The sequence below is a fragment of the Melitaea cinxia genome, chromosome 2 (genome assembly GCF_905220565.1).
Source record: "Melitaea cinxia chromosome 2, ilMelCinx1.1, whole genome shotgun sequence".
Lineage (NCBI taxonomy): Eukaryota > Metazoa > Arthropoda > Insecta > Lepidoptera > Nymphalidae > Melitaea > Melitaea cinxia.
This window is the reverse complement of record NC_059395.1, coordinates 7,648,913-7,676,886: the sequence shown is the minus strand read 5'-3', so window position 1 is coordinate 7,676,886 and position 27,974 is coordinate 7,648,913. Positions and strand designations below refer to the sequence as shown.

At 35.3% G+C, this 27,974-nt stretch overlaps 3 protein-coding genes across 4 annotated transcripts in view; 1 reads left to right on the top strand and 2 right to left on the bottom strand.

Annotated features, from left to right (window-relative positions):
- LOC123663727 (mediator of RNA polymerase II transcription subunit 12-like) overlaps positions 1-15,372 on the bottom strand; it is a 46,095-nt gene extending 30,723 nt beyond the window's left edge. Inside the window, exons 1-15 of the mRNA XM_045598396.1 lie at positions 15,184-15,372; positions 14,745-14,904; positions 13,700-13,891; positions 12,802-12,915; positions 12,589-12,693; positions 11,883-12,066; positions 10,272-10,453; positions 9,811-10,178; positions 9,319-9,468; positions 5,705-5,792; positions 3,800-3,945; positions 2,919-3,058; positions 1,982-2,097; positions 1,688-1,813; positions 1,245-1,381 (exon numbers count right to left, since the gene is read on the bottom strand). Of these exons, the coding sequence (XP_045454352.1) occupies positions 1,245-1,381; positions 1,688-1,813; positions 1,982-2,097; positions 2,919-3,058; positions 3,800-3,945; positions 5,705-5,792; positions 9,319-9,468; positions 9,811-10,178; positions 10,272-10,453; positions 11,883-12,066; positions 12,589-12,693; positions 12,802-12,915; positions 13,700-13,891; positions 14,745-14,904; positions 15,184-15,372 (2,397 nt within the window). The remainder of the gene's footprint in view (positions 1-1,244; positions 1,382-1,687; positions 1,814-1,981; positions 2,098-2,918; positions 3,059-3,799; positions 3,946-5,704; positions 5,793-9,318; positions 9,469-9,810; positions 10,179-10,271; positions 10,454-11,882; positions 12,067-12,588; positions 12,694-12,801; positions 12,916-13,699; positions 13,892-14,744; positions 14,905-15,183) is intronic.
- A 1,071-nt stretch (positions 15,373-16,443) lies between these two features.
- On the top strand, positions 16,444-17,714 carry LOC123660162 (peptidyl-prolyl cis-trans isomerase NIMA-interacting 4). 2 transcript variants are annotated; one of them, XR_006744140.1, is made up of 3 exons: positions 16,444-16,763; positions 16,847-17,335; positions 17,501-17,714. XR_006744140.1 is itself a non-coding variant. In XM_045595270.1 (2 exons), the coding sequence occupies exons 1-2, from the start codon at positions 16,679-16,681 to the stop codon at positions 17,164-17,166; spliced, it is 405 nt and encodes a 134-aa protein (XP_045451226.1). In that variant the 5' UTR covers positions 16,444-16,678; the 3' UTR covers positions 17,167-17,714. The 2 variants fall into 2 exon arrangements, 1 of the variants encoding a protein (XP_045451226.1); XM_045595270.1 differs by having other exon boundaries at positions 16,847-17,714.
- A 6,818-nt stretch (positions 17,715-24,532) lies between these two features.
- On the bottom strand, positions 24,533-25,543 carry LOC123663717. The gene is made up of 2 exons (XM_045598385.1): positions 25,238-25,543; positions 24,533-25,117 (listed from the first exon to the last, which is right to left on the bottom strand). The coding sequence occupies exons 1-2, from the start codon at positions 25,401-25,403 to the stop codon at positions 24,567-24,569; spliced, it is 717 nt and encodes a 238-aa protein (XP_045454341.1). The 5' UTR covers positions 25,404-25,543; the 3' UTR covers positions 24,533-24,566.
- Positions 25,544-27,974: the final 2,431 nt, after the last annotated feature.

Sequence of the window (27,974 nt, the reverse complement as noted above, 5' to 3'; positions counted from 1 at the left end):
ACACCTATGACAGACATGGAAAAAAAAATAACCTATCGATCACAATAATATTTCGTCTAATTTTATAATTTATACACCTATTACAATCAAACATTCACAAATCGCATGCCTGTAGGTCACTTCACTGGCGGCGCGGCGTCGGAGCATTCATGTCATAACATGATTAAACTTAAGTAACGTAGGTATAACTCGTGTTCTCACCGTTTGTGTGAAGATAGAATAGATAAGATTACCGTCTCTCACTGCACAATAAATTTAAATAAAACAATTTTATAAAAGATATAATTACCTCTTCATCACTATCAAATTCTTCGTCTGACACAAATTCGTCATCGTCATCACCTTCTAGAATTCGTATTAATTCTTCAGCAGTCGTCATTGTAAATTTCAATTTTAAAAACACGAACGTAAAACTTACTAACTCATTACTATATCACAAAAACACGCGCAACACTAACGAAAAATTCTATACGGTTGTGACGTCATGAACGGTCGTATTTATCCGACGCAGGCGCTGGCTATAAGCTGGCTATACTGGCGAAAAGGACTCAATCTAGGGATGGGAATTAGCATTTATAGTTGTCCGTACAAAATAACTAAATCGCTAATTTCTTACAAAATATAGATTTAAACAGAGCAAAAACAACACGTTATTAAATAACAATTACATACTTAATGTACTTTTTTTTTATTCAATAACTTGGTATTTAATATAATATTTTTGTTTATGAATATTCCATATCTTATAAATTCTAACATTGTCCCATCACTACTGTCGGATAAACACGACATAGGCGTTGGAAGTCAATACACTTTCTCCGGGATATAATATTAGTAAATTTACCTTAATTGAAATAGTATTTTATTTTGTTTCTTGATATAGTAAATCTGAATTGTAATACTAATTAAAAGGTCGAATAGATAAACTTTCGAAAAAAAAAAGTATTTTAGGCTAAAACATCATAATACGTTTAGAAATTGAATATATAATAAACAGGGTTTTGTGTCGGATAAATCCGACTCAGACGGAATAAGCCCGAAATTTTTTGTCGGATAAATCCGACTCAGGCGGTGAAAGGGTTATCGGCATTAAGTCCACTTTTTGTGCAATATTATGGATTATAATTGTATTTATCAACAAAGAAAAAATAAATTAAAGTTTAGTTTCAATCCTTATCCCATACATGAGACTAAAATAATCCTGCCTTAGACATTTTTTGGGATTGATACATGAGTAGTCTCACCTCCATTTTGGGCTTGAGGTCGATGCCAGCAAAAATGTCATCATCCATGTTGTGGTTAGTGCCGGCACTGGTGGCTGGTGGCGCCACTGTGTGGGCGTTGCCCGATGATGTGGGTTCCGTAGGCGAGATGAGGTCACCTACGTCATAACATAGAAACAATAGTGGACCCATCCCATCCCAGGGTCACCATCATCACATTGGAGTATAAAAAATAATTTACGCAGTTTCGACCTATTTTCAGAACTACCAAATATTTCATTAAAAAAAAATCAGTTATTTTGTTGTTGATGAAATAAGTTAAAAAAGGCAAATTATTTTGATTGTTTGTCATAAAGTGAATAACAGAGATAAATTTTAAACTAAATCCATCAAAATCTCTCCATAAAAATTCAATTTACATTGACTAACATAATAAAATATTATATACGTTTGGTTGTATTTACCTCTTGATATGAGAGTACACATGTATGCATCATGAGAGAATACGTCCCGCCTTATCAGTTCACCAAATAGATGAACTAAATTTGCGAACTGCTGTCTGTTGCCTGGAGGTGCGTTGGGACTCTCGTCTGTAACAATCAAAGTATAATTAACCACTGTTTATTTTTCGAAATTGCACTTATATGCCTAAATGCGTTCTTTACTCTGTGGCCAGAGTGCCTGATTGAATTAGTAAGTGAAGAATATTTCAGTAATAAATGTACTTATGAATAAAACACTAACGCCATGGAACTTACCTAATGTTGGTGCATCATTGTCCAAGAAACGTAGAAGCAGATTCTGGAAAATTGGCGGTCCGTTGTAAAGACCTGTACCAGAACTTATTGATTCCTTGTCATCAGATCCTAGAACAAAAGATTTATAACTAAATTGCAAATATTTCTTCCTTTAGCTTTTTATTGTATTACTAGATAAAACTTAATTTTATACTGAACCTGCTACACAAGACCCACTCAAAAATATAACTCATGATAAGTTAATTTTCAAACGAATATTTTAGATTCGTCTACTGTTTGAACCATTTTCAAGCCATTAAAAATAAATAATTCTGGCCCTTCTTCTACATGGAGAAAAAGGGCTATGCCCAGCAGTATGATGTGACAGGTTGAATAAATAAATCAATCAATTTAAAACAAAGCTAATTACCAATTTGTTTACTTACAAATGTTGTAAGTGGAATCATGGAAAAGTGGTAACCTGATTAGTTTTGTAATTGAATTAGGGGGGCGCGTCCATAAATTACGTGAGGTGTTTTTTTAAATTTTCTGTCACCCCTCCCCCCTGGTGAGATGTCGTGAAATTTTATTCAATCCCCTACCCCATCCCCCAATCTCACGTGAGATTTTTCAAAATGTGGGTTTCTTCGTGCTTTTATTTACCTACGACTAGTTAAGACTAGTAATCAGACACAATCAACAAATCAGACAGTCAGTAAATGTATAAAGTCGAAGTATGAATGAAATTATTTCTTTCGAACGAATTAGTGAATGATCTTATTCGTATACGATTACGCTTAAGATTAAATCTTAAGCATGTACAATCTGGATTAAATGGACCAAAATAGTATAATTTTTTTTTTGTTTCAATCAGAAAAAAATTATATGATATTTGTCAAGCCCCCCCCCCCCCCCCGGTAGTGATGGTGATGGTAGTGGTGATGTCGGTGGCGTACCCTGGTGGTCGTGGTGGTGGTGGTGGTGCTGGCGGCGGTCCAGCAGCGCGGCGGCCGCCATGGCGCGGTGCTCGCCCCAGCGCGCGCCGCACACCGCCCACTCGCACAGCACGCGCACCACCGCGTACGAGCACGCCCACTCCTGCGGACAACACGCATTATGACGTCTCATCTAATCCATAAAAACTCTGAACTTTTATTCTATTTATACGTGTAGCAGGTTAGGATAAATTAAATAGAAACTCGGTTTTAATAGACTTTAATGCACCGAAAAATATAACATAGGGGGTTCTAGTATGAACAAAGAAAATATATAAACATCAGGAGAATATTGCTAAGCAGTGTAGAGTTGTCATAGTAAAAATAATATATATATAAAAAAAAAAAATTGCCAGATATTTAGTTGATAATTTACGAGTAGCAAATAATCCAACAAAACGTTTATAATATTGAATATTTCAAAGAAAAGAAGAAAAACAACAATGTTTCCCATCGCTTCAGCCTGTAATATCCCACTACTGGGCATAGGCCTCTTTCCCCATGTAGGAGAAGGATCATAACTTAATCCACCACGCTGTTCCAATGCGGGTTGGCGGATATATTCCCTACTATGAGTAACGATCGCTATCAGGTGTACATGATAACAACCGGAACCAACGGCTTAAAGTACTCTCCGAGGCACGGTGGGGAGACCCACAAGGACTGCACAAACACCCAGACCACGGCAAACACCTGTATGGCCAATACAAATGTTTGTCATGTGCGGGGATCGAACCCGCAACCGCCAGCACAACAAGTACAATCCATGGTTGTAACCGTTGCGCCAACGCGGCGTCTTCCCCATACAATTTGGCAAACATCTCCAAATAATCAAAATTCTTACCGGATCTTTAGGATCAGGGTTGCCATCTTTGTTGGTTGGAGTGCAGTTTGCAAACACCTCCTTGTATAGTGTGTCTAAGTTATTATTTGGATCGACGCGATCGAAGCAGTGTCTGTCTAAAGCTTCTAACACTGCTAGTACCCGAGCTAAAACAAAATTAAATTTTTTCAATGTACATATGTTTTTTTTATTTTTATTTAAAGTTAAGACGAGAAGGTAAAAATAACATGCATAAAATTCATAACTCTAAGTTCATTATATTTCAGAATTGTTGTAAGTGATGGACACACCAAAGTCTGGAATCATAGATTTTAAGTAAATATCCTGTTTCACATCTTGATAATAGCTTAAGGGGATCCCAGACAAAATCGGCCGTTTTCATGTGCTATAAAGTATACGTTAAAGTTACGTTAAAAATATAAAATAAATATATGTTGTAACTCGGATTCAGATTATTAATGTGACTGTAAGATAATTGTATAAAATTCTCTAAATAAAGAGAAATAATTGTTTACCTGAACCTCCTTTCGCGTACAAAAATCGTATAGGCTTTCTTATTTTACTACTTACAATAGTGAACATTTTTTTTTTAATAATTAAGAATCCTGTACTTAATATTTCTACAGAAGGGTTTTTTATTAAGTGCAGTATTTTATTAGAAAATCGTAAAAATATAATTTTTGGTTATTTGCCGGGCGACAGGCGGCCCGCGGCAGACGGCCAGAGGCCTTTGTACGGGGAACTTGTGTCGCTCGTCATCGCACGCTGCTCTTGCTTACGCGCAAATCTATTTACTTTTTTTAATCCAAGATAGGCATCAAAATGTAACAGGTAGACAGACTTACTGTTGAATTTTGCAATTGTATTTACTTCAAATAAAAAAATAATTTAAATTATTAATTTTGAGCTGTGTAAATGTAAAGCTGCTTAGCTTGTGGTCTAAGATCCGAACATAAAGTCGATTTTCACCGAGCCGATAATAGAATAAAATATAAATTTAGTATATCTATACAAATAAAATTGGAGCGGCTGCTTTTAATATTAAAATAACCGCTTTTTACTAAATTCATATGGATGTATACACGATACATACACAAAAATAGCATTTTAACAATTTTTGTCTGTCTGTATGTCTGTTTGTTCCGCCTAATCTCTGAAACGGCTAGACCGATTCTGACGGAACTTTCACTGGCAGATAGCCGATATAGTAAGGAATAACTTAGGCTACTTTTATTTTAGAAATTTATTTATTTTATAACTGCGAACTGAACAACAAGTAACAACTAGTAATTAATATAATTTTATAGCCTAAATGATCGACACGACAAGAAAAAAATTAAATAATAATTATGGATGATCACAACTTGTACGCAAGCTCTTGGTCTAGGAAACGGATCAATCGCATGTCCTAAGTAGTACAAGCTAGAGCCGGTAGATGGCCGAGTTTAATAACCTTTACGTAATACTGATCAGGTGAAGTGCGGGTGGGTGGGGTGTGGCAAAGTCTAAATGCTCAAGGTCATTGAGAAGGGGGAGCCTCTTAATAGGAAGTTTAAAAAGTTGCATTGTTAAAAACACGGTTCCTATAGTCAAAAAACTCAAAAACAAATATTAGTGTGTATATGAGAAAATAACACACGGCCGTCGTGTAACTTCTGAAAAGTAGCCTACGGGAGCTTTTTTTTCACTGAGTGTATAAAATACTGTGTAATATAGTCTATCTCATTCGTTCTTACAAATGTATATGTTTTTGTCGTATTTTAGTTTCATCGAGTTTCAAATCACAACGATTCTAAAGAAGTTTCACTCCCTATAATTTCGAACATGTGGTGTTTAAAATTGATCGTTTCGTGACTATGTATATGTAATTTAATATCAAAAGCGATATTTTCAAATAGGAAATACCTTGTGAACTAGTTTGCCATTTATCCTCACACCACTTGCTTTCCGCTCTCTTACTTCGCGCTGCAATTTCTTGTTCAGCTTCATAAACCTTTGAAGATAACATTTTATATTAAAAATAAAAACATCCTAAATATTATGAGGCATGAACATTACCTATTCTTATTCATGTAGCAAACTTATTTTTCTAATTTTCAGAATGGATGGACGGGATTCGGAATGGATGGAATTGCAAGAGTGGTAGACAAAGAAGAACGTAATCACAGGAGCATTCAAATGATGTCCCCCTTCCGACAGCAAAAATTGAAGAGTTCTGTTCAATACCGGGAGTATGTTAAAGCTAAGGGCGTTAGCGCGTGAGCAAACCACTCGATGGGTGCGGGTGACGGAAGACAGCGGAGGCACTAGTGATGGTGCGAACGTAGGAGTGATGTATTATATCCACGACGCCAACACGTTCAATTAAATTTGTACTTTCTTTTATAATTTATGATATTATATAATTGTGTTTGCTCGCAAACGAAAAAAAAACCGACTTCAATTACATCGCAGAGTAATACAACGTAGATCGACGAAAAAATAGTAATACTTTGTTCGTATTCCATATAACGCGACATTATAAAATTGTAGAATTATATAATGTTCTACTGTTATTTCTAACATTTTGTTAGCGATTGTAGGCAGAAATTTCATAAAAGGCCCGTCGTCGATTCGCGCGAAGCGCTGACATCGCTTATTACGGCGGGTTTTTTAGTTGAAGCGGATTTATATTGAATTACGGTTTATGTCTTTTTTATTAAAAATATGTAATGTTCATGTTTTCACACAGCTCCGATGCACGACTGGAGTTTACCCCTTCAGATCAACTGTCTAAATTGGCACAAAAAGGCTTACGAGTCTAAGAAATATATTATTACTCTATCAAATTGTAAATAAATGAATCCGATAACGCCATCTATCGGAACCTAATTGCGTTATTAGAAAACGTCTGAACGCCATCTCTAACAAGGTCATTCGTTCAGTAGATTTTACTGTTCAATTTTTTCATTCCGGGGCCTTAAATGAAAATCGATTCTTAAGGAGAAAACTCCAAAAACAGTCAAGTAAATACGCCATATCAGATATAGCTCAAAAAGTTCGAGTCAAATCTCAATTATATTTAAATGGGACCACATGACAAGCACCACCTATCGATTAAAAAGAGAATCATCGATATCGGTCCACCCAGTATAATAGTAATGAGGTTAATATAACGTTGGTCGACGTAAAATAGCCAAGTAAATACCCAGTATTAGCGATAACTCAAAAATTAAAAGCTCAAATATATTTATAACGAATAAACTGCTACTCTCTACTCTAGTGGAATATTGTAATTTGATCGATAGTGAACGAAGTAATTTCATTAAATTTTGATAGATGGCGTTGTGGCAAAGTATTGAACATGACCACAGTCGTCTTAACATCGTCATGTAAATACGTGTCATCAAAGATTACTCAAAAATTGCTCATTATATCTCAATCATATTTAAAACGGACGACATGACAAGTATTAGCTTTTGATTTATACAAAAAAGATCAAAATCAGTGTACCCAGTAAAAAGATATAACGTATTACAACGTAGGGTGACGAAAAAACCGTCAAGTAAATACGCAATATTAGATATAACTCACAACTTACTAATCAAATCTCAATTAAATTTGAATGGGACCACGTGACGAATAGTAGCTTTTAATTTATATAAGAAACGTCAAAATCGGTGCACCCAGTAAAAAGTTATGAGGTATAATACAACGCAAGGTGACGAAAATAATGTCAAGTAAATACGCGTTATCAAAGATTAATCAAAAAGTAGTTATCAGATCTCGATAAAATTTATATGTGACCACATGATAAACATCAGCTTTCGATTAAAGTAAAAATTATCAAAATCGATACACCCAGTAAAAAGTTATTGCGGATTTTCAAGAGTTTCCCTCGATTTCTCTGGGATCCCATCATCAGATCCTAGTTTCCTTATCATGGTATCAAACTAGGGATATCCCCTTTCCAACAAAAAAAGAATTATCAAAATCGGTACACCCAGTAGAAAGTTATGTGGTATAATACAACATAGGTCGACGAAAAAAGCGTCAAGTAAAAACGCATTATTAGATATAATTCGAAAAGTAGTTGTTAGATCTCAAATAAATTTAAATGGGACCATTCGGCACACACCACCTTTAGATTAAAACAAAATTTGTCAAAATCGGTCTAGCTGGTCAAAAGTTCTGATGTAACATACATAAAAAAAAAAAATATAAATAAAAAAAAAAAAAAAAAAAAAACAGTCGAATTGAGAACCTCCTCCTTTTTTGGAAGTCGGTTAAAAATACAGTCTACCCTGTTTTTTAACAAGCATTAGAGTAACCAGTTTTTCATACCACTACAGACAAAGGGCAATTTTTTTTGTGTCTATTATAGTCATGGGCAGCGTGCAGTGTGTTGTGTGTGTAGGAACAAGGGTAATAGACAATGAGCGGTCACCAGGCGGCGGTGGTGCTCGGTGACGGCGGAGTCCATCATGGGCATGGGAGCGTGCAGTGTGTTGTGTAGGAACAAGGGTAATAGACAATGAGCGGTCACCAGGCGGCGGTGGTGCTCGGTGACGGCGGAGTCCATCATGGGCATGGGAGCGTGCAGTGTGTTGTGTGTGTAGGAACAAGGGTAATAGACAATGAGCGGTCACCAGGCGGCGGTGGTGCTCGGTGACGGCGGAGTCCATCATGGGCATGGGAGCGTGCAGTGTGTTGTGTAGGAACAAGGGTAATAGACAATGAGCGGTCACCAGGCGGCGGTGGTGCTCGGTGACGGCGGAGTCCATCATGGGCATGGGAGCGTGCAGTGTGTTGTGTAGGAACAAGGGTAATAGACAATGAGCGGTCACCAGGCGGCGGTGGTGCTCGGTGACGGCGGAGTCCATCATGGGCATGGGAGCGTGCAGTGTGTTGTGTAGGAACAAGGGTAATAGACAATGAGCGGTCACCAGGCGGCGGTGGTGCTCGGTGACGGCGGAGTCCATCATGGGCATGGGAGCGTGCAGTGTGTTGTGTAGGAACAAGGGTAATAGACAATGAGCGGTCACCAGGCGGCGGTGGTGCTCGGTGACGGCGGAGTCCATCATGGGCATGGGAGCGTGCAGTGTGTTGTGTAGGAACAAGGGTAATAGACAATGAGCGGTCACCAGGCGGCGGTGGTGCTCGGTGACGGCGGAGTCCATCATGGGCATGGGAGCGTGCAGTGTGTTGTGTAGGAACAAGGGTAATAGACAATGAGCGGTCACCAGGCGGCGGTGGTGCTCGGTGACGGCGGAGTCCATCATGGGCATGGGAGCGTGCAGTGTGTTGTGTAGGAACAAGGGTAATAGACAATGAGCGGTCACCAGGCGGCGGTGGTGCTCGGTGACGGCGGAGTCCATCATGGGCATGGGAGCGTGCAGTGTGTTGTGTAGGAACAAGGGTAATAGACAATGAGCGGTCACCAGGCGGCGGTGGTGCTCGGTGACGGCGGAGTCCATCATGGGCATGGGAGCGTGCAGTGTGTTGTGTAGGAACAAGGGTAATAGACAATGAGCGGTCACCAGGCGGCGGTGGTGCTCGGTGACGGCGGAGTCCATCATGGGCATGGGCAGCGCGGAGGGCGGCAGCGGCAGCAGGTCGAGCGGGGAGCCCTGCAGCGCCGAGCCGCAGCCCGACCACACCAGCGCCGTGGGGCACTCGATGCAGATTATCTGAAGAAGCAACACATAACTTTTGAGAATATAATGAACTTAACATTTCCAACATTTCCAAAACATTTTCCAATTGACTTTTCTCAGTACAGATTATCTGGTAATAATAATAAACATATTCTTAAAAACCTTTTAATAACGATTTAATATTGATAGGTTTTCGTTGAAATCATCTGCTATCTATTAGTGAATGCAACTATAAAAAAAAATTTTCAGGGTGTGTAAAACATATTGGGGGAGTGGAAGTCCAAACAAGTTATATGACTAGTAACTATTCTTACATTTAGTAATGCATAATACACCTCTGTAAAACTATAACAAAAATATCTTGTTAGACGGTACCTGTAGGATTGTTGCTAGCTGTATTATCACATCTCTGTGGTACGCGCAGTTAAGTATTTCTCCAAAACCAACTTGTACAGGATTCAATGAAGATTGTATCACTGTGGTTAATGTGGTTTTTGTGTCTCTCGGTGGTGATCCCACCTCTTCTTTGACTTGAACATCCATTGGTTGTTGGGGGTTAGGAGTACCTATGGGGTTGGGGGTTCCAAGGGAGTGATTGGGGTTCGGAGTCCCGAGGGAATGGTTGGGGTTAGGTGTCCCTTGATTTGTGTCTGCTGGTGTTGCAGACCGCTTTATTTGAGAGACATTTGGTTTGACATCTCCGTTGCCCTCATTTGTTGGGGACATTGGAGCCCCATTAGATTCTGTAAGTTAACACAAATGTTACTTAAGAAAGGTACCATATAGTAGGAAAAATCAAACACAAATAATAATACAAAATCAGATTATATACATACCTCCATTCCTATCAGTATTCTTATTAAAAACGATAGGTTGATTAAGTGCTCGTAGAGTGGTATCAGAAAGCACTGAACATATAGCAGCGGCCTTTTTAGCACAAGAGGTAGCCAGACGTCTGGATAAGCCCTCAGAGCATACAAACTCACTCATGTGTTGCAGGGCTAGAGGTAGGAATAACCTGAAAATGCAAAAGTTTAAATAGTATAATTTATTCTAATATTACACAGTAAGCAATTTTTATGTATGCATTAGACTCACAATCTTTTAATTAAAATGAAACAATTCTGATTACATTAGCAATTTGTTTTAGAATTATTTTTTTTATACATTGTCACGTTTTTTGTATGACACATTAGAGCAACAATAAATTATATTATTACAAAATAATTTTAAATAAAAAGCATTGAAGTACACAATTTTTTCATTCTCAGTTTTTTCAGTCTTTAAAAATTAGTATTAATTGATATTAGAGATGCGCCGAATGTTGGTTTAACCGAATACGAATGTGAAAGTATGAACTCATGGCTATTTTAGCCAGAATTTTTTTAACCTTTCCGACAACGACTGAAGAAGAAGAAGAAGAAGAAGAAGAAGAAGAAGGAGAAGGAGAAGGTGAAGGAGAAGGAGAAGGAGAATGAGAAGGAGAATGAGAAGGAGAAGGAGAAGGAGAAGGAGAAGGAGAAGGAGAAGACTCCCACGGGAAAACGGGGGTGGTGCTATTCTACTCGGCTGACGACACACGGTATAATACAAACTTAAATCGACGAAAAAATAGTCCAGTAAATACGCATTATAAGATATAGCTGGAAGAGTACTTTTTAAATCTCATTTAAATTTTAATGGGGCCAAGTGACACGTACCACCTTTCGATTAAAAAAAGAATCATCGAAATCGGTCCATTAAAAGTTATGAGGTAGCAGCATCATACATAAAAAAAAAGACGAATTGCAAAAAAATACACGCGCAATGCAAGTTAAAGCCTGTCCTACCCGCCGTTTCCAGATCACGCGCCGACATCGATTGCGCGAATAAATAAAGATCCGTATCCGTATCTGCGGATCTTGACACTAAATATGCGTATCCGGATCCATATCCGCGGATATACATTTTTGACGATCCGGTACATCACTAATAGGCATTTATTTTAAAAAACTTAATTTGATTATAAAGATATTTTAATACTTATGTTGGTTCCTAAAGATAGTAATTATTATATTATATTCTAATACAATATTTTCAAAGAAAAGTTATTACTCAAAGCAGTGTTCTTAAAATTGTTAGTTTCATAGAAATTTAATTTAGTTTAATGTATTATTTTATGTTAAAAAAATAGAAGTTTATTTGGTTAAAATTTTATTTAAATTGATTGTTAAAGTTTATCATTTTTATTTTGTCAATAAATGATTGGTAAAAACGGAATGTTTCTTTCATTTACCAAAAAACTATGTACAACTTTCGCAATAAACAACACTTATTTAGTAATTAGTTAACCTTACTATTTAATTAATCGTCAAATCAACCGAATACGAATGTGAGAAAATATGCCGAATGTACCGAATACGAATATTCGGCCGAAAATCCGGCGCATCTCTAATTTATATGCTTACCTTAAAAGTCCATCATCTGGAGCCCTTTTATCCAGCAACTCAATTATCCACGTAAGAAAATCATGTCTGTCCAGTAAGCCCTCATCCAAGAGATAGCGAGCCAGTCGACAACAATAGTTCCATTGCCGTAAAGCTTGTCGCCAGTCTGTGCTCTCATTGGGATTCGGCGTTGATGAACCGAGGCCTATTTTATTTTATAAACATGAAAATATCGTTCTTACGATTATATTATAATATAAATAAAATATGCAAAATGATACACTGCATGTCTAAAACCACGAAATATCTTGCCATTATAAATTTCGTCACATATTAGGTAAGTGTGACATTTTGTGACAAGGGTAGAAAAGATCCAAAATTGTGTGACATCACATTTCAAAATATGATATCTGTAATTGTAAGTATTAACAGTATATTTCAACCTAAAAACTAAAAAAATTTAATTGTTTGAAATTGAAATTTGAATTGATAGAGAATTGACATTAATTAAACTGCAATTACAATAATGTCGAAACTAAAGAACAAAATTGTAAAATATGTGACGTCACTCTAGGTAGGGGGGTGTCTCATGAATGTAAAAAGCTGTGACAAGGTCTAGGAGGGTGATTTATGTGACGTATGTGTGATTTTTTTTCTCGGCAGAATCTACATTACGAATCGATGACAGAATGTGTAACTATCATATGAATTCTAGTACATAACATACCACTAGAATTTCCAGGTGAGTGCATAGAATTAGGCACTGTTGAACTGTTTGGTGTAGAACCACCAGGCATGCTGCCTGAAGAATTGTGACTGGGAGTACCTTGCCCTATAAACAAGAATTTACATGAAATTAAATTACATTAACATCATAAAAAAATTCATGTTCAAAAATAAACATTTACTCATATATATGCCAAAAAAATGATTAAAATACCTGATTGAGATGGAGGAGTTTTGTCAGCAATGTTGCCTGCTACAGCATTCTGATAATATTCAGCTAATTTTGGAATCTGATCTTTCAGAAACTTTATTAAAGTAGTTGTCCATTCTGAAAAAAAATAAACAGTTAATATTATATAAATTTGTCAGTCCAAATAAATAAAAGTTTCAATAAATTTGACATTTGGCCGAACCAACCCGGTTTCAGTAGTACATTAAAAATTTACAAACATACTTTTGTGGAGATTTATTAAATAATTAGAACTATTTCTATAAAACAATCAATGATATAAAATTAAGTTTCTTATATAAGAGATAAAAAAATTTACTGTATGACAATGGCGGCCAACTTGCAGCTCTTTAGTCACTTGTGATAATCAACACGATGAAGGACGAAGATTCAGACAAATAGTCTATACAAACATTTATTCATACGAGTATACAGGCCATATAGATATTGAGATCCAATTGACAATTGCTAGGATTTCAATAAGTTTCTGAATATCAAATGTTCTCAAAAGATAAACAGCCTGTAATATCGCACTGCTGGACATAGGCCTCTTTCCCCATGTAGGAGAAGGGTCAGAACTTAATCCACTAGGCTGCTCCTATGCGGGTTGGCAGGTATATTCCCTACTATGAGTAAAGATCGCTATCAGGTGTACATGTGCTTTCCGAGGTACGGTGGGAAGACCCACAAGGACTGCACAAACACCCAGATTACGGCAAACATCTGTATGGCCAATATAAATGTTTATCATGTGCAGGGATTGAACCCGTAACCGCCAGCGCAACAGCCACAAACCAGTGCTGTGACCATTGCGCCAACACATCGTTGAAAAAAATTTTCAAAAAGAAATACTATAATAATATAAAATAACAGAAAACTATACCCGTGGTAGGATCAGGAAGTTGTCTTTTTTTAATTTTAGCTTCAGATACAGCGACAGTGTAAGCAGAGCTAAGTTTAATAAACCAGGCGGCTCTTGGCATTGCTACTTGATATTCAGTTAGTGTGATGAAAATTTCTTCCTTCTTATTAAAGTTTGGAGCTTTCTTAGCAAGTTGTGATAGAGGTTTACTTCCTGTTTAAAAGAAATTGAATCATATGTATTTTTATAATTGTTGATACCATCATAATTATATATTAATATGCTAAGGTTAAGATGTTTGCCTCCCTTTTTAGAAAAAAACCTCACAGTTACTCAACATAAATTATATAATTCATTTTCATTTAATAGATAATTGCTTGCTGTACCAGCATCAAAAACAAAAAAAATTTATTATTGCTTTTGTTTTTGTAAATTAATTAATTATTAAAATTATATATATGACGGCTTTAATTTTGAAAAAACATTAAAATGATTGACGGTCTGTAAGTTTTTTACTTAATTACTGAGAATTATTTGCACGGGTATTGCTAGTTATACATTAATTACAATAATAAATTAATTGTCAGAATAAACTTTTACAAGGTAATAATAATATAAATATAGAGACAAAGATATATACATACTATCATAAATTATAGTAATAGATTCTAAAAGTAACCAAGTTCATAAAAATCTTGAAATTACTTAATGATTATCTTGAGTTTTAGTTATAATAATTATAATAAATGTAAATGACTTGTACTAAGACGAAATATGTAGGCCTTGTTTCACCAGTGGGTAATAGTTTATTTAACATATAAGTTACTTATAAGATTTATCAGCATGAGGTAAAACTGGCTATTAACACTTTTATCACATTATCAAATAAACATTGTCTAGATTTACAGGTTGCAAATAGAAATATTTCACAGATAAAGTGTAACTAGATGATGATAGATAAAAAAAAAAAAATGTAGCATAACATAATTATACAAAAGATTTTGATGTTACATGAGATATCAACAACCAGTGAAAAAGACTCTTAACTTGAATAAATTAATCAAACCTGCTAAATCTTTAAACCATGCTTCAATTTGTGGCTTTGTTCTCGCTGTTGCTGGCCAAAAGTTGTCTTTAGGATTGACCTGTTGCCTCTTCCTACCACAGTCTGGTAATGTATTTAGTTCTTCCTTCTTAGACAGAATACCGGAGAAGAATTGTCCGATCTAAAAAAAGTAAATGTTATGAATTGTGTATTACTATTTAAATAACTAACGTTATTTTGACAACTATTTCAACATTTGTTAAAAACTAAATAAAAATTTTCAGTTTTTGAAATGCTAAAATGCCTTAATTAGAAACAATACTACATTCATAGCAACAATCACAAAAACTAGTAGATTGATTTGTATTAAAATTAAAACTAAAATCAGGAAACACAAATGTATATAATAATATGTTATACTATACAAATATAAAATTCTTATGTGTATCAAAATCCTTACTTTCGATGCAGAATAATTAAAATTGCGCGCAGTCCCAAATTCATCACTCGATTGTGGTGTTGTTGTGAATCCATGTTTTACGTTAGCAGACGTAAGCTCATCCTCCTTCTGTCGTGGCTCTTGTGGGTACACGTCTGGAGGTCCCAAGCGGGGCCTTTTCAAAGGCCGCTTTTCGTACATTATCCCCATCGTGTCGGATTGTGGGGACTTATCTGAATAACCAAAATTTCATAACATAAATACACCACTGTCGTCAAATTTACGATTCATATTCATACATTCTACCTAAAATATTACGATGTAAATCGTACTACTTACCTTTCATCTAAAAGTGGTTTATATAACACATTATTCAATTATTATACTTTTAATATTCTTTTAAAAACTATGTCAATGAAATAAAAACAAATCTACCAATAATCCTTTCAATGTTTCTCACTCAAATTTCTGACAATATCCTTTGGTTACAGTCATAACACAGAGTATAGTAATACTTACAGAAAAGTCATAATATGTGCCATAGATAAGATATAATTTATAAAAGTAATTGATTCTAGAAGAAAAATAAGTTAGGGCCATCACAAACTAGCAGCAACATATATTGCTTAAAACTAATAATCGTAAATAATAAGTTCACGCCATTTTTGGGACGAACTTGTGGAGGCCTATGTCCAGCAGTGGACTGCAATAGGCTGTAGTGATTGAGTGATTGATTGTCCCATTCTGAATCTATAATTTTATTTCATTATCATACAGCTGTTCCAATCAACACTAGAGTATTCCAAAAAATTCTTTAATATTTAGATTTTTTTTTTGTCTTCGTTAATTTGTAAACGTTCACATTCTTTATTAAAATCTTTAATACATTGGGAGGCATTTGAGTTTCTTCCGGTAAATATTTCAATCATGAAATCCTTTGCAATTTTTCTATAGTTTGAGTTTCAGATTTTTGTTCTTTTCCTTTATGAATTTTCTCTAATAGTTTTTCCAATGTTTGATTTGAACCACCAGGTATAGATTCAACCTTATCTATTTTTTCCACAATTTCTTCTAGGTAAAAAAAAAATCATTAAATAAAAGACATCAAACAAGGAAAATATGGATAACATTGACAGATCAAATATTAAAAATATATTTAGACGAAAAACAAAATTTGCGGAACCGCAATTTCAGAGGTCGTCGTCGAAAATGTTGTGAGCCTTAGGTGGAACGTGCCCTTAAAATCACAGTATGACCATAGAGAATATAATAATTAATGTCACTTATCATTATCAAATATCAACATACGGTTTTGCTTATGTATATAATTATATATCAACTGGCATATTGTATGAATGAAATTGAATGAATCTACTTTCTATCATCAAGACTATAAAGTATAAATTGACTTGTATACTTATTACTTCTTTCCACTTATGGTGGTAATTGCTTATATATTTGAATATTTTATAAATCGACTATTTAAATAGTGTTTACAATTTAATATAAAATAGTAATGCCGCCAAAAAAAGCAGAAAAAGGAGGAAAAGCAGCTGGAGGAAACAAATCCAGTGGAGGCAAATCAGGTGGAGACACGAAAGGTTAGAACACCATCAAATTTAACTTACAAAATAATTCAATAAATACTCTAACGTTGACATAATAGTATGTATTTTAAATTTAGAAGCCGCAGGAAAAGAGAAAAAAGGTGGGACAGCTGTCAAAGTTCGACATATACTTTGCGAGAAACAATCAAAGTGTTTGGAAGCTCTGGAAAAATTGAAAGCAGGCCAAAAATTTCCTGATGTAGCGGCAGCATACAGTGAAGATAAGGCAAGACAAGGTGGAGACCTCGGCTGGATGACAAGAGGTTCCATGGTCGGGCCCTTTCAAGATGCGGCATTTGCCTTGCCTATATCATCAGTCACCAACCCTGTGTATACTGATCCTCCAATAAAGACAAAATTTGGCTACCATATTATAATGGTTGAAGGAAAAAAATGATGGAAATGGTTTCTGAGTTTGAATATTTCTGGGCGATTGTTTTGTTATTTATTATGGAAAGAATTTGTTGCCTGCAGGAACAATTCGATAAGGATTTACTAACTTTACCTGATACGCAGCGGTCTAATGTGTCACTGAACTCTGATATTCCAGAGTTTTCTAACACTGAGTAAGCTTATGTTTTATATAAAATAAAAACAAAGTAGTCTTATTACTATTCATTGTAAATGTAGTAAATTTAATTATTGTTATGTTTATTAAATTCTGTGCAAACAAAAATTTTATTCTACACATGTGACATGTAATACTTACAAATTCTTTTTAACTGTTGCAGTTATGGTTTGAAGCTAAGTTTTCTGCGTCTGTACCGCCTGATGCATATATCAATGCTTCTAGCACTTGCAAACTTTTGTAATCTATGCCTTTGGTTCATAATGGCTAGGAAAATGTCGCCCAGAAGACTTTTGTACACGTTTAATTTAAGTTTGCCTTTAAAATATAGAATGTGAACTGCCTTACAATAACTGAATATATTCATTTATATTTTCTTTGATTTATTATTTTTTACTTACGTTGTAGTGTTTAAAAGCTTAAGTGTGACACTATATCGATTATATACTATTTATATTGATTTAAAATGCGTAGAGAACAACATCCAAGGATCAGTCGCAGATAATGCAAGAAATAGTTTTTAAAGTAAACTTAAAAAGTGTCTTATTATTTATTTATTAAAACTTTACTGCACACAAAAAATATACAATTTAGAACCATTACTAATATATAAGTATGCAAAGGAGACCTTATGGCTTATAGCGATCTTAGAGGCAACCTTTATTGCTGTTATCCTAAAATGTATCATTAGGCATCAGTGGCCACACAAGCCACCCACTTTCTTAGTCATTGGAATACCTGGAAATTTTTTTTCTTTAAAGAAATAATGGGTTGTCTTAAAGGCCATAAATATGTATTTTACTGCTGGCGGACCTACACGGCGACCGAACTGAAAAAAATGTGATACTAAAACCGTAAAAAAATATATATAACGGAAATGACGTAATATTAGTCACGACTGTATAATATGACGTTTGTAAAACTAAAATATTACTAGTAAACTTTTTAATTATGTAATTTTATACTGTCGACAAAAATAAATAAAGTCATATGTTTTTTATTTCACTTACTAGTTTAAATTATTATTTTGTTTGATTTATTTTATTTTACGGTATTTGTTATTTTCTAAAATACTAAATTTCCTAAATAATATTTATATACTTAATAAAAACCAATCAACAAAATTAAAAAGAATCAAGAACTAGAAAATATATATAAAATTCAACATATTTTTTTTCAAATTGTGTTGCTTCTACTATACTATCCGAAGGAACTTCGTTCATACGGTGACCGAATTGGGAAAAAAAGCGCGGGAACTTTGAAGTGAAAAGGCGGTCTTTTTTTTTTCAAAAATATTTTATTTATTTTATAATTCATTCACTGGAGTTTTTTATAAATAAATACTTATAAATTAATCAAGAGATGGGGAGAAGTAAGAAAAGGAAAAAGAAGGAGGAAGATAACGCTGAGGACGACTCGTTGAGCTCCGACTCCGAGTCCATAAAATCTGTTGAGCTAACAGACGCCGAAAGGTATGCCCCGTTTCGGGTAGCCGATTACGTGCGGCACTACCCTGAGAACGGGGGTAATTTTGACTATATTGTATTCCTGGAGAGTACAGAGGCTGACAAGCCAATCGGAACAAGAGACATGATGACACTCGCTAATAGCATAAAAAAATATAATAAAGGCGTGAAACAACTAAAACGCATTAATAAAAGTAAAGTTGGAGTTATCTTTGATAGACCTGCTTTTGCTAACGCGGTCTTAGGCAACAAAAAATATCTTGATGGGTACAAACTTAAAGCTTCCCTTCCGGCTGCCGCTACAGAGGTCACTGGGGTAATTTCTCATGTGCCTATAGAATTATCCAATAAAGAAATATATTCAGCTCTAACTAGCACGAAAAATATTATATCTATACGTAGATTTATGCGACGTGTAAGAGAAAATGGAGAAATAAAATTAATCCCCACAAAAACAATTTCTATAACCTTTTCCTGTCCCAATTTACCAGATAGTGTGGACCTCAACAGCTGGCGGTTCGAAGTACGGCAGTACATCCCGCCAGTAAAGCAGTGTCTAAAGTGTTTAAGATATGGTCATATTGCAAAATTCTGTAAAAATTCACAAAGATGCAGCATTTGTGGCGAAGGTCACAATTTTAAAGATTGTCAGACTCCTTATACTGCAGCCAGTTGCTGTCACTGCTCTGGCAATCACATTGCCATATCCCCTGCATGCCCTGTTAAAAAAGAAAAAATCCAGCTTAACAGAGATAAATTTCAGAAAAAAAGCTTTGTTGATGTTTTAAACAGCTCTCACTTTCCATCATTAAACAAAACTGATCAGTTCTTATCTCTTTTAAATTCCGAAATAATACTCAAATCTATTACAGAAGCTTTAGTAAAACTTATAACACTAAACAAAAATAATGAAATACCTATCTCTTCCCAAAATATTAAAAATGTCCTGCAAGATACATTAAAAAAGGTTACTAATAAATAATTTGTACTTTATGGATACTTTAAATATTGTGCAATGGAATGCTCAGAGTATTCTACACAATCAACATATTTTTAATTATTTCCTTTTGGACAAAAATATTCACATTGCGTTAATTTGTGAGACTTGGTTAAAGCCTTGTCAAAAATTTAAGATACGTCATTACAATGTAATTCGTCTTGATTCAGGAAACACCCACAATGGCGTAGCCATATTAATACATAGCTCTATTTCTTATTCTAAAATTGATACTTTTTATGATGACTCCATTCAAAATGTTGTTGTTCGTATAAAATACTCTAGCAACAAAGAACTTACTATCATAAGCTTTTACAGTCCAACTAATTGCAATCCTGCTTTTTCTAAATCTAAACTAGACAGGTTAATTAAAAGTTTACCAGAACCAATCTTCCTAGCAGGAGATTTTAATGGCCTAAACTCAGCCTGGGGCTGTTCTACTTCTAATTGTCGAGGCAAAGACATTTTAGAGTCTATCAATAACAATAATTTGGTTATACTTAATGACGGAAGTATGACCACTGTTGGTTCGCACATATGGAGACAGAATGCTCTTGACTTAACCATAGTATCACCTTCATTGGCTCTAGAGTGTGACTGGTCAGTACATGACGATCCCTTAGGCAGCTACCACTTTCCTGTAATCACAAAAATTTTACTTAATAACAATCATTACAATGCCACTCCTATTCCCAATAGTAGCTCACTACCCTGCTTCCCTAACCTGAACAACGTTGATTGGAACATTTATAATTTAAATGTCCAACTATTGCTCACTGAATTTTCTCTTGATACACAAGACCCCCTTCATAACTACACAAAATTTACAGATATTTTACACTCAGCACTGTGGAAATCATCTTCTATTTCTAAGCACTCTTTGGTTAATACAGCTTTATCTTCATGCTCTCCTTCTAACTTAAATAAAAAAAAAAAACTTCTTCCTTGGTGGAATTTCAATTGCACCAAAGCCGTATTAAATAGCAAAAACGCTTATTTGACTTTTAAATCGGATCCCACTGAGGCTAATTACATTAATTTTAAAAGACTACAAGCCACCAAAAAATATATTATCAGAAATGAGAGAAGAAACAGTTGGATAAAACTTTGTGAACAATTTAACAGATCGACTCCTATATCAGTCATTTGGACGTATATGCGAAAATTTAACAAAAGCTATTCTCCACCTTCCCATAACAACTCTGACTATTCTTGGATCTTTGATTTTCTCAAAAAATATACTCCAGATACTGTAGAGCCAGCCTTTAATCTTAATTCTTTCTGCCATATTCTTCCTAATCAAAATTTTATTATAAAATCTTTTACCATTGTCGAATTAAATTCTGCTATTTCATCCAGAAAAGACTCTACACCTGGCCTTGACTACATTTCATATAAAATGCTTAAACACCTGTCTTCTCAATCTAAACTAATTTTATTAAATATCCTGAATCTTCTTTGGGAGCATAATCTTATTCCTATGGATTGGAAGGTTGATTGTTTAGTACCTATCTTAAAACCCAACAAGGACAAGTTTAACTTTGATTCATATAGACCTATAGCATTGACTTCTTGCATGGGAAAAATATTTGAACAACTTTTAAAACAAAGATTGGAACATTTCATAGAGTCTAATCATATTTTACCTTCTAATCAGTTTGGTTTTAGAAGAGGCAGGTCTTCAAGGGAGAGCATTGCTCACTTACATCTTGATATTTATAATGCTATACAATCAAAGCAAGCTCTCGCTGGAGTTTTCTTCGATGTAGTTGGAGCCTTTAATAATGTTAACCATCATATTCTATCCACGGAATTAGCTGCGATTGGTTTACCTGTAAAAGTTATACAATGGATTTTTAATTTTTTGCACAGTAGGAAGGTATTTGTTAAGTATAATAATAGACTTATTGGTCCAAGGCTTTCTCATAAAGGTACATGTCAAGGTAGCATTTTGAGTCCATTGATTTTCACACTTTATATACATAGATTAAACTTAATTCTAGGCTCTCATATATACAATTTACAGTTTGCTGATGATTTGGTAGTCTATTGTTCTAGTAATAATATAACTACCCTAAATCTTAAGTTAAACGAAGCTTTAGTTAAATTAAATTCTTATTTTAATTATCTTGCATTGGACATTAGCTTTGAAAAGTCTAAAGTCATAGTTTTTAATAAAGTAGGGTCTGAAAGAATTAAAATAAACTATAATAATATATCTCTTCTTATCACAAATGAAGTTAAATTTTTAGGTGTTATATTCATGAATAACTTATCATGGAACAAATATGTAGACCACATAGTTGATAGAGCTCTTAAGGCTCTTAATATTTTAAAGTCTCTTGCAAAAACATATTGGGGTTCTGATCCAAAAATCCTTCTTACCCTATATAAATCTCTTGTACGCAGTCATTTTGAATATGGATTTCTATGTTTTTCTGCTAATGACAAGTTGGTTAACAAATTAAATATTATTCAAAATCACAGCCTGAGACTTATCACTGGCGCCATGAAAACAACCCCAATTAATTCGTTACAGGTCGAGTGCAACATTTCCCCTTTACACCTTAGATTTAAATATTTGAAATACTGTTTTTTGCTAAAACTGTTTTCCATTAGTAATCATCCTCTAATTAAAAAGCTTAATTACTTACATAGTGAATATCCTGTAAATGCTCCATTAACTTCTAATAACCCATTTATTCTCTTCGAATATTCATTCATGTTAAATCTAAATAACCAACACAAAATACACAGTTCTAGCAATTGGATGTGTTACGAAAAGGAGTTTGACTGTCTTATTAATCAAATCGATATTATTATTGACCATAAGCTAAAAGAGCGCCAGGAAGTTTACAACCTCATAGCACAATACTCTGATAAGTTCAAACAAGTTTACACAGATGGATCAAAAAATGATATAAATGTTTCCATGGCCTATTATGTACCTCATCTGAAGTTTGGCCAAGGCGTCAGATTGAAAAAGGAGATATCAATATTTACAGCTGAAGCTCTAGCAATTACTGCTGCCCTAGAATTCATTAAAAAACAAACTAATCAATATTGGCTGATCATTACTGACAGTATGAGCGTTCTAAAGGCTTTAGATAATTATCAATTCAGTGCTAATACAAACTTCATCATTTTAGAAATAAGACATCTCCTTTATCAACTATCCAGAAGAAACTACAACATCAAATTATTGTGGACACCTTCACATATAGGAGTAAGGGGAAATGAACATGTGGACTTTCTGGCACGTTCAATTGTTGACAGTGACAGCGGCAGCCCTGTTGATGAGAATGTTGCCGTACCATACACTGATCTATTAGTTGCTATTAAATCAAAAATCCTATCTGATTGGCGTGATCTTTGGCGACAAACCTTGTTAAGAAAAGGATCTTGGTATGCTCAGATAAATCAAGATATTGGAAAAAGTCCTTGGTTTACTAAATCGCATCAACATAGAAGCAGAAAATATTATACAATACTATGCCGCTTGAGATTTGGACATTGCAGATTTAATGCACATTTGAATCGTATGCGTATCATCTCATCGCCCGTTTGCCCACATTGCACCAACAACTCTACACAGTCTTTAGATCACATATTTTTTGAATGCTCCGCTTTTAATCTGGAACGCCTCTTATTTATAGCCAACTTGTTATCAACTTCTGGACCAAAAAATGTCCCGCGCAATACACAAGATTTATTGAGTAATTTGGATAACTATACTAGTATATTTGAATTTATTTGCAATACTATCAATGATATTTGAAACAGGATCAGGACCTTCATTCATCGGATGTGAAATTTTATTTTGATATTTCAGGCTTCGGCCTATTACAGACTTGGTTTCGACCTCGCCTATCACTTATAGACAAAGAAGAGTAGACGAAAATATGAAATTTCAGACTTGGTTTCGGCCTTACTCTACCAGTCATCGAATCAGAAGAACAATAAAGTTACTTCAGACTTGGCTCCGGCCTTTTGATATATCAGAACGAAACTTACAAATTCAGACTAGGCTGTATGGATTATAGTCCTTTGCCTTTCCCTATTGGGGATAAATTTTAAAACAACATCATACGGTGACCCCTGACACCGCATAAAGGCCGGCGCCCATTGCCGGCACGGCACGGTGCGTCATAGCAAAGGATTTTAACACTAATTAAGTTATTTTGAACCTTATTTCAATGAGTTTAGAATTTATGTTACTTTATTTTGGTACCACGATGCCGCAACGTGCCGCAGGATGCTGCGGCATGACACGACACGCCACAGAATGCGGCGGCATGACGTGTCTTGCTTTTTCATTCCACGGGATGACGCGGCGCGCCATTGCATCCCGCGAGACGTGTGGGTCACTTTGGGGTCGAGGAATTATGATTGCTAGATAGTTGAAATAAGGTTGAAACTTGTGCAGCATTTCGGTGGGGCGCAGTCCGGTCTGTGCGCGGGGGCAAGGGAGGGAGAAAACACACTGGCGCGCGCCATTTTATGTCTGTCTCTCACAACACTGACTGCGCATGAAAAGTGATTAGCACGTGCGTACGCGATATAATAATATTACTTTCACGTAAAATACGGAAAAATGGATGAAGAAAAGCTTATTAATCTGGTTCGTTCGCATGAGTGTATCTACAATGTGTCCTCCCGTTTCTACATGGATCAACATATGAAAAGGAACGCATGGCTGAAAATTGCAGAAGAAATGAATAAAACCCGTAAGTTATTTTTTACTTATTTATTGTCAAAAATAGAAGCTAACATCTATTAACAATTTTATTTTGCCAGTACACGTTACCAACATTAGAAAAATATTCCGTGAAACAATCTCTTACAACCATCCCTTCGAGATTGTTGAACACTGTATCATTGGTTCTATCGATTGCATTATTAGTATTAGAGCTAAGCGCCTCCATAGAATGACCATCAATGATAAAGTTATGCAAACACGTGCTTGCTAGTATGATGTTGTTAATGTACTTTGGTTGAACTTTTATACCTTTTTGAAATAATTCAAATCTTTCTTGTAACATCCCAAAAGCATTTTCTACAATACGCCGTGCTCTACTTAAGCGATAATTGAATATCCTTTTTTTTTCATCATTTAAAAGATGTGAGGGGTATGGTCTCATAATATTTTCTGTTAGTGGAAAGGCTTCATCGGCGACAAATACGTGGGGTAATTTTTGAGTTGAATGTGGTAAAGCCTTTTCCGGTGGTATGCATAAAAACCCATTACGTAGTTTCGAACCAAATTTAGAGCTTTGGAGTATACCGCCATCGCTATTTCGACCATATGCTCCGACATCTACAATCACAAATTTGTATTTTGCATCCACGACAGCTAATAAAACGATGCTAAAAAACTTCTTGTAGTTGATATACATACTTCCACTGTTATTAGGAGCTCTAATCTTGAAATGCTTACCATCTATTGCCCCAATGCAGTTAGGAAAATTCCAAAATTTATCAAAGTCGGTTGCAATTGACTGCCATTGTTGGCTCGTGGGTTTCGGCAATGCAGTCGACCTTAATACAGTAAATATTGCTTTACAGGTTTCGTGGACTATATTACGCACGGTAGTGAATCCCATACGATAGCTAAAAGCTAAAGACTTAAAAGAAGCTCCTGTAATTAAATACCTGTAACAAAACAAAAAAAAATCATTAAGCCGGGTCTAGACATGTATTATTTGCACGATCCGATCACCGTATCCGCGTATCATGATCGCATATGTGGACGGGTAAACGCGTCATTACCCGTCCACATATGCGATCATGATCATGATCATTACATACATACATATGCGATCATGATACGCATCGAGGATACGAATACGGTGATCGGATCGTGCAAATGATACATGTCTGGACCCGGCTTTAGTAAACGACTTAAAAGCGTGTGTTATTTGAAATACTTCATTCTTGTTACAGATGAAGAATGCCAGAAGGCGTGGAGCTGCCTTCGTAACAATTATAGAAAAGCCTTAAAAAACAGGGTGTACAAAAGCGGTGACGCTGCCAAAAAGAGACGACCAATTAAATTTGAAAAGGAACTTGAATTTCTGCAAAAGTTTTTTCAAGATAGACCTCAGCTCTCAAATTTAGACTCTTCTTCCGAAGATACACAGCTTTCCGAAGATACGCAGCATATTGAAAATACACAACCTCCCGAAACAGCATCAACTGTTCCTTTTCCTGGAGCACAATCACCTATATCTCCAATGTCGTTTTTATCACAGGCATCAGATTCTAGACCAGTTAGACATGATCGTCAGCGATCATACATGTCATCGGAAGCACAGCATACGGAAACAACAGCAGAAATATTAAAAAAATACATTGAAAACCAAAAAAAGGAACAACATCCTATGGAGATATTTTTTCAGGCAATGGCGGCAACAGCGAAGACTTTGTCACCAAAATTACAAGCTGAAATAAAACGCGATGTTTTACATATTGTTACTGATGCAGAAATAAAGCATTTGGAAAATGTGGAGTTAACTTCAGTTGTGCAGCCAAGTCGTCCTTCAACATCAAGTTCAGGATTCGATATTTCAAATGAATTACATTCATCTCAGCAATACGTACCAACTTCTGTTGCCAGAACCCATAATACAATAATCGAAAGATCAAATCCTTTACACAATTTTTGTTCATTTAGTAAGGCCGAACAACAATATAACACCGAACCAAACTATGGTGCTACACATATAGAATACATACCTACTGCTATATCCAGACGTCATAATAATAATGATATACATGACAATAACTCCAATAGTGAATTGGCGGACTATGAAAATTCATAAAATTTTATAATACTTTCATTTTTGTCATAATGTACTGTAGGTACACAACTGGATTGATGGTCAAGTGCCACCATGTAGCAGTTGTGGTAGATAGCTGATTATAAAAATAAATAATTACTAAATATATCAAGACTTTTAATTTAATATTAGTAAATGCTCCGTGGTGTCACCTGCCGCTCATGAGCGCATGTCTTGCTTCCATGAGCGCGAACACAGAATACCCTTATACAATTACCTTAATGACAAACAGCTATCCACATACCATAACTTAGATTGTAATATATAATAGCTAGAACAAGTTAGCTGGGAAGCTGTATGTATTACGCGTTGGTATATGAATCATTGTAATGTAATATATACTTACCTTAAACATACAGACAATCTCTCGGTAACAGGTATAGGCGATCGAAAATTAGTTTTGTTTTTCTTTATATGCGATTTTAGCAAATGACTTAACTTTTCAAATTTTTCATAGTCCATTCTGTAATAATCATAGAATTTTCGCATGTCGTATCTCAAATCATTAAACAAGTTGCTGAATTCACCATTTGTAGATCTTGTTCTCCATAAATTATGCACCCAGAATTGTCTTTTCGTCAAATTAGCACTTCTTATTTGTCTCTCTTCATCTTCAGCTAGAAGTGCTATTAAAACTAAATCCCAGTCAACCATAACGACACAACCAAAATCGAACACGCGCGGAGCAAAACTGATGGATGCCAGAGTGACTGGGCTTTCAGAAGGATGCCACGGCATGCCACGGAACGCCACGGGATGCCGCAGCACGCCGCGGGATGTTACAGCACGCCGCGGGTTGCCTCTGCACAACCTGCCGTGCCATGCCGTGCCACGCCGTCAGTGGGCGCCGGCCTTAATTTTATGAAATTTTGTGTGCATATCGGGTAGGTCTGAGAATCGGCCAACATCTAATTTTCGTACTGCTAAGTTATAGGGGGGGGGGATTAAGGGGGGTCACTAACATATATGGCAAAACAACGTTTGCAGAGTCAGCAAGTTAAATATATATATATATATATATAAATTAATCACTAAATTTCTTGCTAAGTGCTAAGCTCGAGAACGGCTAGTTTTTATGGAATAAAATTTACGAAAATTTTAATATTTCAAAAAATGTTACAAATTTTTCAATACAAATTAACTATGCATTAAATCGTTTTTTTATCAATCAACAGCTTATTTTTTTCCATGATAGTAAAAAGGTTTTTTCGGAGGATTTAGAATTTTAATAGTTTGTGAGCAGAAACAGTACAAATATGCCGTATTCGGTTTATATATACCTAGTTCGTAATCTGATGACCATCATTAAGGGTGAAAGTCAATAATGAAAAATGC